Raw genomic sequence first — 18270 nt, forward strand, 5'->3', positions numbered from 1 at the left:
GCTCCCTTAAAGTATTTTATTGTGGTTCTTGGACAATGAGCATTTCTGTCTCTTTCCTGTCTCCTGTAAAATTCACCTAAGATTGAATTGACTGTGTGCGCTGAATGCATTTCCACTGAGATTCAGAAAAACTCTCAAATTATGGTCAATTTCTGCAATAGATTTCTCAGAGTTTAAAAAAATAAAGAATTCCTCCAACTTTTCCAAACCCTAGCAAATTATATTCCACCACTTTGCATGTTTTCTTATCTATTGCGGTCCTGGCAACCGCCTGCCAAATATATAACATGGAATGTACAATCATGGTTTCGGGATTCATGCTTTGAGCAGGGGGCTGGACTAGAAGACCTCCAAGCTCCCTTCCAATTCTATTATTTTGTATTTTCTTAAATATGATGTGGCTCAAGCTATAAAGATTGTCAAATTGATACAACGAATGACTGAGCTTTAATCATGTAAAAACCATAGGAAGCATATATACAGTAGTAACCTATTGTCTGGTTTAGTTCAACCGTAACTTTACCTTACTCTCATTCTAAATTTGAAAGCCCAATTTGCAGTTTTTCTTTATGGGGGACTTAATTTCATTTTATTGCCCGCTTTTGCATCTTTTCCTACAGAGAGGCAAACACCTCCCTCCGTGTCTTTTTCTCATTTTGCAAAACTCATACTAGGCGTCACAACCAAGCAGAGGTCTCCCTTCACGTTACGTCCTTCTAGTCAAGTAAAGATGTTGGTAGTATATTCATTACAAGGCCTCTGAAACTGAGCACTACCGTGTAGAAATGGACCAGGGGATGTCATAGGACTGGAAGTGTTGGTGCCAATATTAAGCCAAAGGATTTCTCTGCCTTTTCTCTATTGTGGTAGATACAAAGTTAAGCTCCTTCTGAAGCTCTAAGGCGCCCTCTTCCGACAGATAATCTGAAACCTAATTTTAGCAGAAATAACAGAACAGTATTGGAAGAGACCTTGGAGGTCTTCCAGTCCAACTCCTTGTTCAAGCAGAAGACCCTATGCTATTCCAGACAAGTGGCCGTCCATAAAAGCCTCCAGTAATGAAGCACCCACAACTTCTGGAGGCAAGTTGTTCCACTGATCGTTTGTTTTGTCAGGAAATTTTTCCTTAATTCTAGGTTGACTATACATGATAGCAGCATTCCAATATTTGAGGGGCTGCCACAGAGAGGAAGGGGTCAAGCTATTTTCCAAAGCACCCAAAGGCCAGACAAGGAATAATGGATGGAAACTGAACAATGAGAGATTCAGCCTGGAAATAAGAAATTTTCTGACAGTGAGAACAATCAACCCATGGAACGAACAGAAATTGCCTTCAGAAGTTGTGGGAGCTTCATCACTGGAAGCTTTCAAGAAAAGATTGGACTGCCATTTGTCAGAAATAGTGTAGGGTCTTTGCTTGAGCAGGAGGTTGGACTAGATGACCTACAAGGTCCCTTCCAATTCTGTTAATCTATATCTGTCCTTGATTAATTTATATCCACTGTTTCATGTCCTGCCTTCATATGCTTTGGAGAATAAGTTATCCCACTCTTCTTTGTGGCAGCCCCTCAAATATTGGAATATTGTTATCATGTCATTTCTAATGCTTTTCACCAGACTAGACATACCCATATGTCTACTTAATTTCCCTTTTGCACCATGACAACTCTACTATAGTTGGGAGACTATTTTGAACGCCCTGTCTCTCTGCTGAGTGTGTGAGAAGTTTGGCTGGGCAGTATTTTCCTGACAACATACCAGAGTAAAACCGATGAACTGTACTTCTAGCATTTTGGTAAGTGCTACATCTTTGGACAAGCAAATGTAAACCAAAGGATACTGGCAGGTGTATTATATGTATTCACCTAATACTTCAGGGGGTCAAATAATTCAGTATAAAACTGAATTCAACTACAAGAAGTTTTTAATTTGAGAAAGGAGGCAAAGCAAAAGAGGAAAGGTGTGTAAAAAATGCAACACAGAATCCCAATAGAGTACAGACAATCTAATTAAATACAGGTAGTCCTCAATTTACAACAGTTCATTTAGTGACCATTCAAAGTCATAAGAGCACTGAAAAAGTGACTTACGACCATTTTTCACACTTACAATTGTTGCAGCATCCCCTTGCTTACATGATCAAAATTCAGATGCTTGGCAACCAGCATGCATTTATGACGGTTGCAGTGTCCAAGTCATATTTTTGCAACCTTCTGACAAGCAAAGTCAATGGGGAATCCAGATTCACTTAACAATCATGTTACTAAATGCAACAATTCACTTAAACAGCTGTGGCAAGGAAAGTTATAAAATGGGGCAAAATTCACTTAACAAATGTTTCATTTAGCAACATAAATTTGGGCGTCCATTATGGTCACAACTTCAGGACTACTTGTAGTTGCATTTTATGGCAAGAGTTAAGAACTTGGATTAAAATTTATATATATATATATATATATATATATATATACATACATACATACATACATACATACACACACAGACACACAGTAGTTATATATTTACAAACATCCTTAAATGGAATTTATGGCAGAGATGATAGAGCCAGATTCCAGCCTGAGGATGGCGAATGGGACCTCGCCCAAACATTGCCAAGATACTCTTAATCTTACATGGGAAAAGACCCGAACACATCTAGACCTACATACCTGCACCCATGAAAATCTATGAAAACACACACACACACACACATATGGTATTCAGCTTTGTTCGGGTATTTTCCCATGTCATTATAGTTGTGCTTTTAAAGTTGTTGCAATGTTTCAGACGAACACAATACAGAAGCCTGATGAGGGCAGATGAGATTCTGCCGAAACGTTGCTACAACTTTAAAAGCACAACTATAATGACGTGGGAAAATACCCAAAGAAAGCTGAATACCATACATACATACATACATACATACATACATACATACACTCTTAATGTCATTTTACATCTGTGGTTTCTATATGTGGTTTTACCCATTTGTTATATGCCACCCAGAGTTGCCTCCAATAGATGCGTAACTATATAAATTTGATAAATATATATCCATAAATTTGATTATAAATAAATGCAGAAAGGGGAAGGGGTTTTGGATTTCTCAGCCCTCTGCAGGCTTGTTAAAACATTGCAGGGCTGTGGGGAAAACATATCTGAGAAAATTCTGCAAGCCTTTCAGAAGGAGGGGGCAGAAAAGTGGGAAAAATCAGAATCTCCAAGAAAAATGTACAGTACAAACAATCCTGCATTTGAGTGGGCACTCCCTATAGTTCACATGTCATAGATGTGGTTCGTTCACTCTTTTTTTTTTTTTGAAAACAAGTTTTATTAATTTTAACCACGAACAAAAACACATAAAACATAAAAACATCATCCTCCTTCATAAACTTACAGACAGTGTATCGCTTGGTTTACCACTCTTTTTTGTGCATCCATTTCGTAGTCTCCATTGTAGTTATATTATATAATAGCTCATATTATCAATCAACAATTATATAGCCTGATATCATTACTAAACAATCATTTGACTATAGTTTTAATTCATACTTTAACGAGATAACTATAATTTACTTAATTTATTTTACAACGAATCATCAAGTCATACCAAGTCTATCTTAATAAAATTTTATAAAAATAGTATCAAAGAAAAGGAAAAAAAAAGATGTGGTGCATTCACTCTTCAAAGCATTATATCTGTGCAGATTCTGCATAGATAATAAGGTCTCTTCTCAACCAGTTATGAAAAATGAGAAGCAGTGGGGCTTCCAATTAAAATACAAACAGCTGTATTTTCCAGCTGCAGAAGAGAAGCGTGGTGAAAATCCCACCCTCAGATTTCAACCTTCACGTCCCTGCAGCATACAAAGAAGCATCTCCATGGACTGGCGGGGTGAGCAAGCCGGCCACCCAAAAATGCCACCTACCAGCCCCACGCCAGGAAAATAATAATCGACTATTCATGAGGAAAACCGGATTTTCTCCCTCGCCTTCTTCAAGCTAAATCAGCTTTAAATAATTTAATTTAAATAATTAAGCATTAAATAGACACCAAATTAGAGGACGGAAAACAGAGGTGAGAGATGCAAACAAGATCCAGCAGGGAAGATCTCTAGGCGATCGCCACGGCAGGCTTTGGGCAGGGGGGAAATCAGTCAAAGAGGGGGCAGCGCGGGCTGGGGAGAGGGCTGCAAAAAGGAGGTGAAAAGCCCAGCAGGCGCCACCAAAGACGGTCCACAGCTCCCGGGAGAGGGAGGCTGCGTGCGCGATGGACAGCCGCTGGAACAAACCGTCCTCATCACAACCCAAACCTCCCTGGAAAATCCGCCGTGCATCGTCCGGGGTCTTCCTCGAGATGCCCAAGCCGCAGAGCCGACTCTGAGCGTCTTCTTACTCCATTCCCAACGATGCCCTTCCAGCCAATGCCCGCACTTGCAGCAAGAGAACTGCACCGCAGCAGCAGCAGCACCGCGGTGCCGCAATGCAATGCAATGCTCCGAGCAAGCAAAGCACCAAATGCAACAAAATAGCCATGCAGCACAAAAAAAACACTATTCTGCAGGATTCCCTGGCGAGCGCGCGAGCCTAATATAGCGATGGCGGCGCGCGCGCGCGAGAGAGAGCGGTGGACAGCCAATGAGAAGAGGCGCGCGCTCGCCCGCGCCCCACCCCCCCAACAACGCGAAATGGACGCCGAAGGCCCGCCTTTCCTATTGAACCAATCAGAGAAGCGGAGCGAGCGAGCGCCCGGGCCGACTTCCCGGAGCGCGGGACCGCCCCTCAGGGTGCGCGCGACGGGCCCAGAAGGGGGTGTGTCAGGGAACCCGGGAGAAGTAAAGCGGGGCGGGGGGGGAGGAAGGGAGCCCGATAATGGCGGCCAGGAGGAGAGAGCTCCGCGGCAGCTCTGAGGTAAAAATAAACATTGAAAGCGACGCTCGGCCGCGTTCGGGAAGCCGGGAGGCGCCGGGGCGGCGAGGAACGCCTCTTGACAGGCCCGGGGAGCATGGCGGGCAGCTGGTGCGCGCCCCTGTCCTGGGCCTGTGGAGGAGGCTGCAGCGAGCGGCCTGGCCCTTGGGCGACCGTGTCGTCGGGCCCTGGCGCTGCGGGCGAGGCTGCCGCTGTCACGGCCGCCTGCTTTCCCCACGCCAGGCGGGTGGCTGTGGGCGGGCGTCCGTCCGTGTCCAGATACGAAAGCGGCGGCCGCCGCGGCTGTCAAACCCCGGCCTGTCCGCACATAGCATGACGCCGGGCTGCCGAGTCCCGTGCAGCGGTGGAGAAGGAGGCCGGCCGGGGACGCTCTTCGCGGCTGCAGCCGGTCAAGCGCTTGGCGGCCGAGGGCGAGCTCGGGGCCCGCGGTCGACGGTGGGTAGACTGCCGGGTTGGGGTCTTTAAAGGTGGTGTTGGCTTGTCCTGGCCTCAGCTGAGAGGTCTGACAACCCCCCACTCCCCAAATGGGGTGTTTGCGGCTTCTTTGCAGGGGCCATTGCCCGGTCATGCCGCTTGGCGGTGCAGGAGCGTTTGGTGCACCTTTGGAGTGCCCTTTCAGGAGGCCCAAGGTGTAGATTACAGAGAAACCTATTCCTGAATAAACAATGCCTGGGCTCGGAATATAAAAAGGATGCAGCAGTGACTTCTCCTTCCAGGTTGTGAAAGAGGAATTTAGAGAAAGAGCTTCCTGTGGGATTAATTTCATATCAAAATGTGGACAATTCTCCTGAACTGAGTACAGGCAGTACGCAAGGGACAGTCCTTACAGACAGTTCGCTTAGTAATCGCTCAAAGTTACAACGGCACTAAAAAAAAAGTGACTTACGACTGTTTTTCACAGTGGCAACCTTTGAAGCCATCCCCATAGCCATTTGATCAAAATTCAGGTGCTTGGCAATTGGTTTGCACTTATGACGGTTGCCGGGTCCCTGGGTCATGTGGTTTGCGACCTCCTGACAAGCAAAGTCAATGGGGAAGCCAGATCTACTTAACAATCGGGTAACTAACTTACCAAGTGCAGTGATTCACTTAACAACTGTGGCAAGCAAGGTTGTAGAATGGGGCAAAAACTCACTTAACAAACGTTTCTCTTAACAACAAAAAATTTGGGCTCATGATTGCGGTCAAGAGTCGAGGACTACCTGTAGAGGAATTTGGGCCTCTTCCACCCAGGTGTTTCTTTTGCTTTCCAGGAATATGATATGCTTGACTTGGCATGGGGGTGGGGGGTCAAATGAGCAATGGAATCAAGCCATTTCCTGGGCTGAATAATTTTGCCTCTAAGAAGGCATTTCCATAACAACTATAAGCCTGCATTGTTATCTTTAGAATGTGGCGGGTAAAATTCTAGTCAACCCTACTAGAGTGTTGAGAACTGAGCAAAGGTATGAGCAAGAAAGTTGATATTTGGTCCATTAAATAGGTTTGCGCAGAAAATACGCTTTTGCTGCTGTACAGATTGACCCAGTTTGTTTACACTTTTATTTTAAAAATGGGTTTATGAAGAGCTATGAATTACCCATTACAGTTCTCTGCTCAAATATGCTGTGTGTGTATAATACATTGTCCTGCAACTCTTTTTTTCTGCCATTGGAGGATGTTTAGCAGCATTCCTTGTTTCATTTGATTATTGTGGTCTCAGCATTGTTTTCCATACTGCTATAAGAAAAAGATAGCTAAAACATATCTTCCCCTGCATTCAATCTTATCCATTTCATAGGAAAAAAACAAGGTGCCAATTTCTGGATTGTACTAGTACCTTTGTTTTATACTTTCATGCATCTTAATATCTTCCTAATGTTAAGTATTTTGTTTGTAATATTTTTACATACTACTAAATGTTCAAGAGTAAGAGAAGTATCTTCATATGGGCAGCCAGAATCACTGCTTGAATCAGCATTATTTAGTGTACCAGTACTGTACCAGGGTGGTACCAGTAGCAAAATGGGGTAGTAGTCATGAGATTTTGTTTGTTACACATATTGCATTTTAGGATATAAAGGTTCTTCAAGATGGCTTGCAAAATACGAAGAATATGACAGGGACATTCAAAGTTAGCTATAAATAGCATTTATTACAATTTTCAACTTCAGTAACCAGATCAATAAAAACCTTATTAAAATCCAGATATGCTTTTTAACAAATGGAATTCTACAATGATAGTTCTTAGCACTGGATTTGTTCTCTGAAATGATAGGTTATACTTGCAGCCAGGTAAGCTATAGTAGGCCTTGACAGGTTCATATAACTGCAAAAAGGTTTCCAAGTAACCTTATACCAAACTGCTTAAGACTTTCATTCTACGGTAACAGCTAGCAGTTGATTAGATACATTATACAGTATTATATGACTGAATTCATACATCATGTTAAATAATAGTTTGTTGATGAAACTAATTGCTTGAACTGTGCCAAATGTTAAGCAATAAATTGTGCTATATTTTGTCAGCTACAGTGTGTGGATTAACAAAAACTCCATTTTTATCTTAAGATGTGTGAAAACAAAAATCAGCTACATTTTTTGTGTTTTTATCTCCATAGACACCTTGACCTTGAAGATGGTGAGTAGCCAGCCAAAATACGATCTAATAAGAGAGGTTGGTCGTGGCAGCTATGGTGTGGTATATGAAGCAGTAGTAAGGAAAACCTCTGCACGTGTTGCAGTGAAGAAAATTCAGTGTCATGCTCCAGAGAACGTAGAACTAGCCTTGCGTGAGTTCTGGGCACTTAGTAGTATTAAAAGCCAACACCCAAATGTAATCCACTTGGAAGAATGCATATTGCAAAAAGACGGCATGGTTCAGAAGATGTCCCATGGTTCCAGCTCTTCGCTTTATTTACAGGTAAATGAACTTGCAGACAATGAATGAAAGAAACATTGTATTAAAAGTTTTTAAAAAAGGAACAGCTATTTGGTTTTCGAACAGTGAAATAGAGATTGCCATTCCGTATAAATACAGGAAAGCAAATATGTTTGCTTTTCTGTATTTGATATAGTTTTAGATATTTCAAAAATCTTGCCACTAAGCAACATTAAGCTTCAGGGAAACAACAAAGTACACCTCCACTGTAGAACACTGGGTCTTCCCAGACTATTCAATTAATTGTCTCTGAGTGCTTGTTTAAGCAGAAATGTGGGTTATACATTGGGTAAAAAAAATTTGTAGCATTGTAAGGAAAAAATTGCTCCCCATGGAAAAGGTACATTAATAATCCTTTTAATAGCTTTTATGTGGGACCACTTAAAAAAAATCAACATTGTGGTAAGAAATAGCTTGATCAACTCCAATGAAATTGGTTTTGTTCTTTGAACTCAATTATATATTGAGATTAATAAGATCAAGAATAAAATGCCATTAAAATAATATATTAGTACTCTTCTTAAAATGCCATTAAAAAGCTTTAAGATTAATTGTCCTCCCCATCCAGTATGCTACAGAATTATGACAGTCTATGAAAACAAGTTAGTTTTTTTTATGCCAAGCAGATTGTCAAAAGAGCTGCTCAGCAATATATATTTCATTAATAGAATATAGAAATACACTTGGGACATTTAAATTTAACTTTTAAAATTAAAAGCTAAAGCCTCCTGTTTTGTGGTTGTGCTATTTTATTGTTTTTTCAGGTTAGTCTGGTCACATTTAATTATACAAATAAAGAAATAATTGTGCTCAGTGGTCTATTAAATAAGTTTTATTACAAAGAGTTAAATTAACATTTGTGTTTATGCTCATAATGGTAATCTGTGATTTCTACCTCAAATTTATAGTTTGTAGTGTTTGTCATTTAACATATTATGCTAATTCATGGTTTGTTGAACAAACTACCAGCCCATTATGTGATGTGTCAAATGCAAAAGACCAGGTCCACATATGACGGTCCAATTAACTTGACTTATTGATAAACAGCCTATGCATAGGAATGTTCTCAACTAAATCATTGGTACCTTCTTCAAATTAGATAAGTGTCCACAGAATTCAAAGGGGAGATGGACTTAGTTCACTTGTGGTTATGTTGAGATAGGCCGAGCCTTCTTTTAACCCCACCCTCAGGGTTGGCCACTCCTTCTCCTAAATCTTGTTTGTTTTAGCTTAGCATAAATTGAACATGGACAATTATGATTTATTAAGTTATAAAGATTTGGTTTACATAACAGCCATAAACCACTTATAAGCCATAAGGATGAATTCATATTAAGCCCAAACCAAACTAACAACATTCTGGATCAGCATAATATGACTCACATAGACTCACTTTCTGTTTTAGCCCACATATCAGAAATGAAAGTATAGCTTGGTTTAGCTTTATAAACTACATATGAGCATTTTCAGAAGAGAATGAAATGATGAAATTCATATAATTTTTCTACTGCATCATGACATAAGCGATGTAAGAAAATCCTTATATTAAAGACCAGAAAATGTTGATCAAATGAAAAATGATATTAAATAAACATAGTTCCAAACTAAGTTCTACTTTTTTGTTTAGAAGCCAGTATTTTCCAAGATTTAGGGGGCCCTTGGACAGTCACTCATGGCTTGACTAATGTGCTGTACATTGGGATTTGAATCATGTTTGTTTAATATATACATGAAATTTCTTTGTATTGTAGCTTGTAGAGACCTCCTTGAAAGGTGAAATTGCCTTTGATCCCAGAAGTGCCTACTATCTTTGGTTTGTGATGGATTTTTGTGATGGAGGTGATATGAATGAATACCTCCTATCCCGAAAGCCCAGCCGTAAGACCAACACTAGTTTTATGCTTCAGCTTAGCAGTGCTCTGGCTTTTCTGCACAAAAATCAGATCATTCACCGCGACCTCAAGCCTGACAACATCTTGATCTCTCAAAGCAGGATGGATGCTAGTGACCTGGAACCTACTTTGAAAGTAGCTGACTTTGGCCTAAGCAAAGTTTGTTCAGCATCAGGACAAAATCCCGAAGAGCCTGTGAATGTAAATAAATGTTTTCTGTCTACAGCTTGTGGCACAGACTTCTACATGGCTCCTGAAGTTTGGGAAGGTCACTACACTGCCAAAGCAGACATTTTTGCATTGGGGATTATAATCTGGGCAATGTTAGAAAGGATCACATTCATAGACACAGAGACAAAGAAAGAACTCTTGGGCAGTTACGTAAAACAAGGGAGTGAGATTGTACCTGTTGGAGAGGCATTGCTGGAAAATCCAAAAATGGAACTACTCATACCTGTTAAGAAAAAGAAAATGAATGCTTGCATGAAACAGCTGATTAAAGAAATGCTTGCTGCTAACCCACAAGATCGGCCAGATGCTTTTGAACTAGAACTCCGGTTAGTCAAAATTGCTTTTAAAGACAGCAGTTGGGACACGTGACTTCCGAAGTACTTTGCCTTTTTGGCAGAAATGTGTGTAACAATGGTGCAGCATTTTAAACAAGCAAAAACCAGACTAACCCACATGTTATGTGTCAGGGTTCCATGTGTTTTCCCCATTGCATTTCTCTTTATTTTTGTACGCTAAGCAAAAGGTTGCTCTTCTTGTTTCAGTATCCAAATATGTATATTCCCAAGCTACATCTGTAAAAAGCTTTCCAACTTGTCAGGAAAATTTAACAAGTTAGGCAATACTTTTCCAGGAATACTTTATGGAATATTTCAAACATTCCAATTTCTTACTGTAGAATCTTGAATGCCCTTGAAGGAGAAGACTTGCATGCTGGTAATGCAAATCATCAATCCACTTTGTAGAGTAAATGTGTATATATTTATGTCACAATGGGTGATGTAACCCCTTCCAATATGGAAAAGTATGTTCCAAATTTATAGAATTGAATGACTGTGACAGATTCTTTGATGCCCCAGCGTCTGTGTCCATTCCCTTTTCTTCCCCTTAAAACAATGTGATGACACGAAATGAGGTCTACAGTATGATGCACAAGAACCTCTGATTCAAGCAATGAAGGGAAAATCTTAATTTGGAAGATTGCATTTGTATGGAAGGTTGTATTAAATAAGTTGATGGCTCATTCCAGTTGAGGTGCCAACACTTTGTTGTGACACATTTAGCTATGTTTTTCAAGGATAACCAAATGATCATATCATAGACCCAGAGTTACTGGTCACAGCTATATTTTATATTTGACATTAAGTCTTATTTGAATTCAGGATTTTTTTTTAAAAAAGGAAGATTTTTAAAAAATATCTTCAACTATGGTTCCCTCAAGATTTAGTTTGTTGTCCGGCAGAAATTTATTACCCCACTTCCCCATGCAGTTTGGGTGAAAATTATAGAAAATTGGGCACTGTTTTCTTAACACATGTACAGAGAGTGGCATGTATAATTAGTTCAACCAGAAGCCTAAATGTTCGTTCCATTACCATTGTGCCACACTGATGTGACATTACCACTATTGCCCGCTGTATTGGAACACAACTGGAGTCTGTACTGCTAAAGTGAATCCCAGCATCTTGTTCATACATAACAGTTAAAAAGAATTGAAAACCTGGTACAGTAAACAAATGAAAACTCAGTTTATGAGTAAATAGATAAATTTCATGAAAGGAAATAGTGTAGTATATGTCTTGAGTGTTGTCAAAAACATTTTATTGAACAGGTTGAAACTGTCCTGATGCCGTCAGCTGCAGCACAGAAACCAGAAGGTGAACTGCCCTATGTTTTCTTACAAGAAGCACTGTAGAAATTATGTTTTAAAATCCTTATTTGATATGCCTAGAATCTGAAAAGTAGATAAGAAAATATATTTGTTTATTCCTTAGCTGCTATGTCCATATTAAACAAGGGGACATTCAAGGGGATATATTTCTAAAACTTGAAAAATACTTTTTTTTGGTTCAATGTAGTTATCAGTGATGTAGTATCCTTTGCTTGCTAATAGGAAGTAGGTCTCACAGAATTCAGTGAGGTAAGATATGCATAGAATTATTACTTTAATAAGTATGCATATGATTGTTACTTTAATAGTTGATACAATTTTGGAAAAAATCAAATTATTATTTTTTTGCTAAAATAACAAATGTCACATTAACTCAGAGATATATTTTAAGAGAATTTCAACTAGGGTAGCATATGTTTGGCTTGCAGTGCTAAATTGTTTTAGCTGAGAATCCAGGTAATGTTCGTCCTTTAACTGAGAGGATAAGACAAGGGCTTGACTTATATACATTTAGAGTGTCAATGTTTCAAAGTAAAGTTCATTCTTTAAAGCACCGATCGTGCCTTTAGAGACAAGATTGCATTGTGGTTATCCTGTGGTTAATGACATTGTATCTCCCATCAGCTGAACAGTTACATAATATTTGTGTGAAACAAAAAGAATATGAGTGCAGGATCTTGACAGTTCTTATGTATTAGAAGAACCAGCAACTCTCCACCACATATGTCATAACTAGTCTGATTACTACATACAGTTTCTTGGCACAAAACAAGTCTTTCAGATTTTTGGATATATTATTTGGTGTACTTTTCAGTGCAGTGCAGAAGCTACAAATAGAGCAAATTATATATTGCCTAGTAACACAGTTAATGTTAAAAGTGCACTTGTTTCTTATTTTTAAAAGTTGGGGAAACTTCCCTGGTCATTTCTGTTCATGGTGCTTAGTATGTTGGCATTGAATGCCAACTTGATTGTTCCATTTATTACATACTGAATAATTGTTTCTTAAAATCTCTGTGTGTGATTTTTGTTGTTGCTTGTGTTTGGTTTGCTTTCCTGTAAAATCTTTGAAACCAATTGTAGCAGTCACAGAACAATCCACCAGCATAACATAGAATAAAAAATAACTCATCAGCACTTCAATAGAGAAAGGAATTTCAAAGCTTTCTGTTATAAATTGTAAATTTTATTTTGTGAAAAAATTATTAAGGGGAAATTATTGTGTAATTTATTGAGTTCATGACTTTTTTTAAAAAAAAAATAAAAGTCCAAATTTACCCACGGATTGTAATATGATTTTTAACATTCTTATTAGCTAAATGAATTATATTTTGTTGATTTTTTCCAGGACTGTGTGGTGAAGATAGCTAGACAGCTAGATAGATAGGTAGATCAACAGGTGTTTTTTTGAGCAAGAAGTTGAGTTGGAGTAAATCTTGACATCTCTTTCATTACAGAAGCAGTTATGAAAAATGGCAATGATTCACATGGCCTATTTTAGGTTCACATGGCCTATTTTAGGAGTCAATAAAAACAATATAATAGGTGGACAGTTTTGTCAATTAATCTACAGCGTGGCTTCACTCTTATTTCTCAAACATTCTTAAATACCTGTTCTTCAAGTAATGTCCTTATTCAAGAATCAACAGGCACAAAGCTTAATCTGATTTCCTGTTCAGGTTCAGCTAGAGCAAAATAGACTCTGATAGTACTTCTCTTGGACGTGCTTGGCTATAAGACATTGATGAGTAATTTTGTTCACTGTTCATTTCTGTGAAAGAAGTACACATCCTGATTTGCAACACAATTCCCAAAAATCAAGTTATATCTATGGCTTAAGGGTATATTTTAGCTGATAAAATTAGCACTCCCTGAGTGATCTGAATGGAGCTAGTACATCTCACTTTAGAAACTTGAGAGAATTTATAAATAAGTAAATTCCGTCTTGTGGAACTGAAAACTAGCTTCTTGCATATCAGGTTTCAAAAATTCTTGCTTATATTGCCTCAACATATTTGCCCCTGCCCTAACGATTGTGTGCTTATCTACACCTGTGGGAGGAGCAGCTTTGTGTAGCAGCCTGCAGAATTTCAGTGTCATATTTCCTACTTTCGATTTGTTTATGTTTTCTGAGAACATTTCAAATGGTGCTCTTCCTCATTCATCAGCCAATGAGGGCTTCTGGTTGAAACTGCAGCATAATGATAGATGGTTGGCTGGTGCGGTTAGCTACATAATTTTTTCATAAAGGAAGCTAAACAACATCTGAGGTTTCTGCCCTTTGAACATTTTACAGATGAAAACTCACACTGTTCGGTTCAAAATCCAGTTGAAGATACCTGCCCAATTCGTCTTGGTTAAACATACTGGGTTTGTGTTTTGAGTGTTTTTAAAAGTGTACGTTTCTAAATATTTCTTGCCTATGCTGATAGAACACCTAGCCAACCCTGGCTGGCTGCAAAAAAACCCCAAACAAGATCAGACTTGGTTAGTATTGGGGAATCAGCCAGAAAATTTCAGTTTAGCATTTAAGTCTATCAAAAAATACCTAGGGTTGAAGGCTACACTAGACAGTACCGTAAAAAAAATATTTTGGAAGAAGATAGACAAACATTTCCATATTGCTACTAAAAAAACTACAAGGAGTTTTCTGAATGAGTTTAATCTATTTTAAACAGTTTCTCCAACCTGGATGGTTCATTTTAATCGTAGTTTGTTAATTCACAATGACATAAGCCATAAACCATGTTTATAATCACAGTAACAGGGTTCAAATTCAAACAAATAACGTTATGGCTTAAGATGGTACGTAGACAGCTTTGCAGCCTTCTGTTGAAATCTATTTCATTCATTGTGAAATCTATGTTCTATTTCCTGGAGATCTTAATACATAGCTTGCTTTCCCATGCCTACTTTATAGTGCTATTGTGAGCCACAGGTTATCTTGTCAGTCCTGTTTTTTTTTAAAAAAAGCCATTTTCTCCACCAAGATAAACTGCAACATCACAAAGCATTGAGAAATATTGGTATTCCTCTGAATTCTTCAGGCTGGACAACCTATAACCATGATGGTGAACCTCTGGCACGCATGCCAGAGGTGACATGCAGACCCCTCTCTGGGCATGCATGCTGTCACCAGCTGCTTTTCTGGTTTCCGGTGCATGCATGCACACTGGCCATCTGGTCTTTGGTTTCTGGTGCTCCAGCGTGCACAAAGACCAGCTGGTTGGCGCATGCATGCACATCAGCCAGTTGGTTGTCAGTTTCCAGCATGTGCACATGCATGCGTTTTGGTTTGGGCACTCGGTGCTGAAAAGGTTCGACATCACTGACCTCTAAAATAAATAGACCAGTAACCCGACCAAATCAAATATTTTCTAGGCATGATAAAAAGAAATGTGAGGTCTTTGCTTTTCAACATGGCATGTTAAGCAAGCTGGGAGGATTCAAAAGGTGTTTTCATAATTTATGGGTTGAGCAATACTGGCCAGAAATGCACAAGACACAGGATAATAGCAACTGGGAATTGTTGCAGTACCTTTTATACCCTCTAGGTGGCACGTTTCTCAAGAGTTTGTTTCAAATTTTATTTTTTTCTCTGCTTGAAGATCTCAGCTGCATTCAATGCTATATTCTCACCTGAAGGACAAATGCAATAACAATAAGTGAATAATCAAAACAAGCACCATATCCCAGGATACTAAGAGGCACCTATTCTTAAATCTGACATTCATGCCATTTCCACAGAGCTCTTGTTGAGCAATCTTAACTTTCAGGAAAAAAAACAATGACTACATATTTGGCAAGCAGGAAATCCTGCACAGGCTCACTTCCTGAGAAAGGTTGAGTAAATGACTGGAGGGAAGCTACTTCCATAGAATTCCCTTTTCCAGAGACATCCAACCCTTGGAAAGGTTTTTTGTATCGTTTCCATAATGGATGGATGGATTTATGGCACCTATGACGATACAGATAGTCCTCAACTTACAGCCATAATCGGGACCAGAATTTCTATTGCTAAGGAAGTAAGTTGTTAATTGAGTCATGCCTGATTTTATGACTTTTTTTTGCCACGGTTGTTCAGTGAATCATGGAATCCGGCTTCCCCCATTGACTTGATTTGTGGGAAGATAGCTGGGAAGGTTGCAAATAGCAATCATGTGACCCTGGAATACTGCAATCTATCGTGAATACATGCCAGATGCCAAATGCCTGAATTTTGATCACGTGATCATGGGCATACTACAATGGTTGTAAGCAGCGGTGGAATTCAAAATATTTTACTACTGGTTCTGTGGGCGTGGCTTGGTGGGCGTGGCAGGGGAAGGATACTGCAAAATCCCCATTCCCTCCCCACCCCACTAACCTGCTTTCCAGCTCCGTTCTCCTGTGCAGGGCAACCAAAGAAGACCCAGCCAATCAGCTGGGACTTGGGAGGCGGAGAATAGATGGAGGCGGGACCAGTCAGAGGTGGGATTTGCCCGTTCTCCGAGCTACTCAAAATTTCCACTCCTGGTTCTCCAGAACTGGTCAGAACCTGCTGAATGCCACCTCTGGTTGTAAGTACAAGGACCAGTTGCAAGTCCCTTTACCAGTGTAACTTTGAACAATCACACTAAATGAATGGTTGTTAAGTCAATGGGATTGTAAAGAATATGATGATAGCTGAATCTCTTTCCAACTCCCTTGCCTTTAACTCAGAGTTATACTCAAGACACAGACATAAGTTGCTACCATCAAATATGATGACCCATCAGTTTAGATTTTTTTAAAGCAAATTTTATTAATTTTACAAAACAATATACAAACAAACAAAACATAAAATATAATGACGTAAGAAATCTTTTTCTGAAAAGACCGATACATCTTATTTAAAGACAGAATTATTCCAAATTATCACATTTCCATATAAACACAATTTAGTATATATATATATTTACCTGATCTGTTCAACTTCATATCTTATCCCAACTTCTCTTTATTACTCCCTTTCCTTCTATTTATTCGAATTATATCTCTTTAACTTTAGATTGTATACATTTTTTATATCCATCTGTCTTATACAATTTCATTATTCTCTTCCAACGTGTCTTAAATGACAGCTGCTCCAGATCATGGAAGGAACAGGATTATTGCATCGCTCTGTTGAGGTTCTCCCTCCGTAACTGACTGATCCTTGCATGCCAGAGAATGACTTAGAATAAGCCTTAGAATAACTTGATTGTCACTTTAAATGTACACTAATCAGCATACATTAAAATGAAATTTCATTGCATATAGCTCTCAAAGGGTCACCAACTCCAATATATACTACATAAATATAATAAATAAATGAACATAATTATGCATATACCTGCATATATTATATGACGCAAACAGCACATGGCGAGAAAAATGAATCTTGCGAGTTTATCAGACATATGGCATAGGGAACAAAGCTGTTACAGAATCAGGTAGTCCTGCTAGAAATACTTCAAATGTTGGGATAGGTCAGCTGTGCTTTTATTCTATTCAACGTTTGTTCTCTATAAGCAGCAGCATCTTTGAGCAGACTTTATTTCCGAAAATTTTCCTACCTTCATACTGGAGACATGCGTATTTCTTGCTATATAATAATGCCTGGTGGGACTGAGCTCTAAGAGGGGCACGGACCATACCTTGGCTTAGCTTTACTGTCCAATTTGGAAAGCAGATCAAACGGAGAGGAAAAAACCCAGATTCAACAGTGTTAGTTCACAACATCACTTGCTTATGGGTATGGTGCTTGGCAAGAATTCTAAGAGAAATACTACACATCATGCCATTTATCTCCAAAACTGCTGTGAAACATTGGCTGGGATAAAATTTCCTTTGCTATTATCATAAAATAAATTTGGCACCCATTCCACAATGGATTTTCCAGAGTGAGGCTATCTCTGTGCTATGACCCCTTGAATGAACCATATCAGGGGGGTGGGAAAGTAGTTTGATGACTAAACACACTGTCCCAAATTACTAAACTTCTTTTTAAAAAAAGAAATAAAGTTTCTGGCATTAAAAATTCCAGAGGTCATCATGAAAGTTATTCTTTGATTTCAGGAATTGACAAAACTCAGAACCATCCCAAAAGAAGAGTATTTAAAATAATTAATATTATGAGGCGGATACACAAGTATGTTAACACAGTTAGTTTTCGACTTACGATCACAATTGAGCCTAAAATTTCCATTACTAAGGAAAACAGTTGTTAAGTGAGTGGCATGCCATTTTACACCATTTTTGGCCGTAGTTGTTAAGTGGATCATGCAGTCGTTAAGCAAATCTGGCTTCTCCCATTAGCTTTGCTTGTTAGATGATACCTAGGTGGGTAAGAAAACTGTTTTAATTCAGCTTCTAAATTCTTTATAGGAAAGGCAGGAAAATATGAGGACAATTTACAGAATCCGAAGGCAAGAGGTGATATTCAGCTGGTTTTGACCAGTTCTGGAGAACCGGTAGCGGACATTTTGAGTAGTTCAGAGAACCGGCAAATCCCATCTCTGACTGGCCCCCATGACTTCTCTGCCTTCTCTACCGTCCCAGCTGATTGGCTGGGTCTTCTTTGGCTGCCCTACACAGGAGAATGGAGCTGGAAAGCAGGTTAGTGGGGT

The 18270-nt window shown here is 39.3% G+C and overlaps 1 protein-coding gene across 3 annotated transcripts; it reads left to right on the forward strand.

Moving 5' to 3' along the window:
• The first annotated feature begins 4790 nt into the window (after positions 1-4790).
• On the forward strand, positions 4791-12922 carry PDIK1L (PDLIM1 interacting kinase 1 like). 3 transcript variants are annotated; one of them, XM_026702565.2, is made up of 3 exons: positions 4791-4911; positions 7530-7831; positions 9601-12922. In XM_026702565.2, the coding sequence occupies exons 2-3, from the start codon at positions 7547-7549 to the stop codon at positions 10339-10341; spliced, it is 1026 nt and encodes a 341-aa protein (XP_026558350.1). In that variant the 5' UTR covers positions 4791-4911; positions 7530-7546; the 3' UTR covers positions 10342-12922. The 3 variants fall into 3 exon arrangements, with proteins under 3 accessions (XP_026558350.1, XP_026558351.1, XP_087795788.1); XM_026702566.2 differs by having other exon boundaries at positions 4848-5364; XM_087939662.1 differs by lacking the exon at positions 4791-4911 and adding an exon at positions 6213-6374.
• The last annotated feature ends 5348 nt before the right edge of the window (positions 12923-18270 follow it).

This window comes from Pseudonaja textilis, chromosome 10 (assembly GCF_049901715.1).
Source record: "Pseudonaja textilis isolate UNSWEBS1 chromosome 10, rPseTex1.2, whole genome shotgun sequence".
Lineage (NCBI taxonomy): Eukaryota > Metazoa > Chordata > Lepidosauria > Squamata > Elapidae > Pseudonaja > Pseudonaja textilis.

Bases quoted from the DNA above. Each gene is read 5' to 3' on its own strand.
- PDIK1L (XM_026702565.2), top strand. From the start codon at position 7,547: ATGGTGAGTAGCCAGCCAAAATACGATCTAATAAGAGAGGTTGGTCGT. The intron at 7,832-9,600 runs GTAAATGAACTT...TTTGTATTGTAG, and splicing joins GCTCTTCGCTTTATTTACAG to CTTGTAGAGACCTCCTTGAA.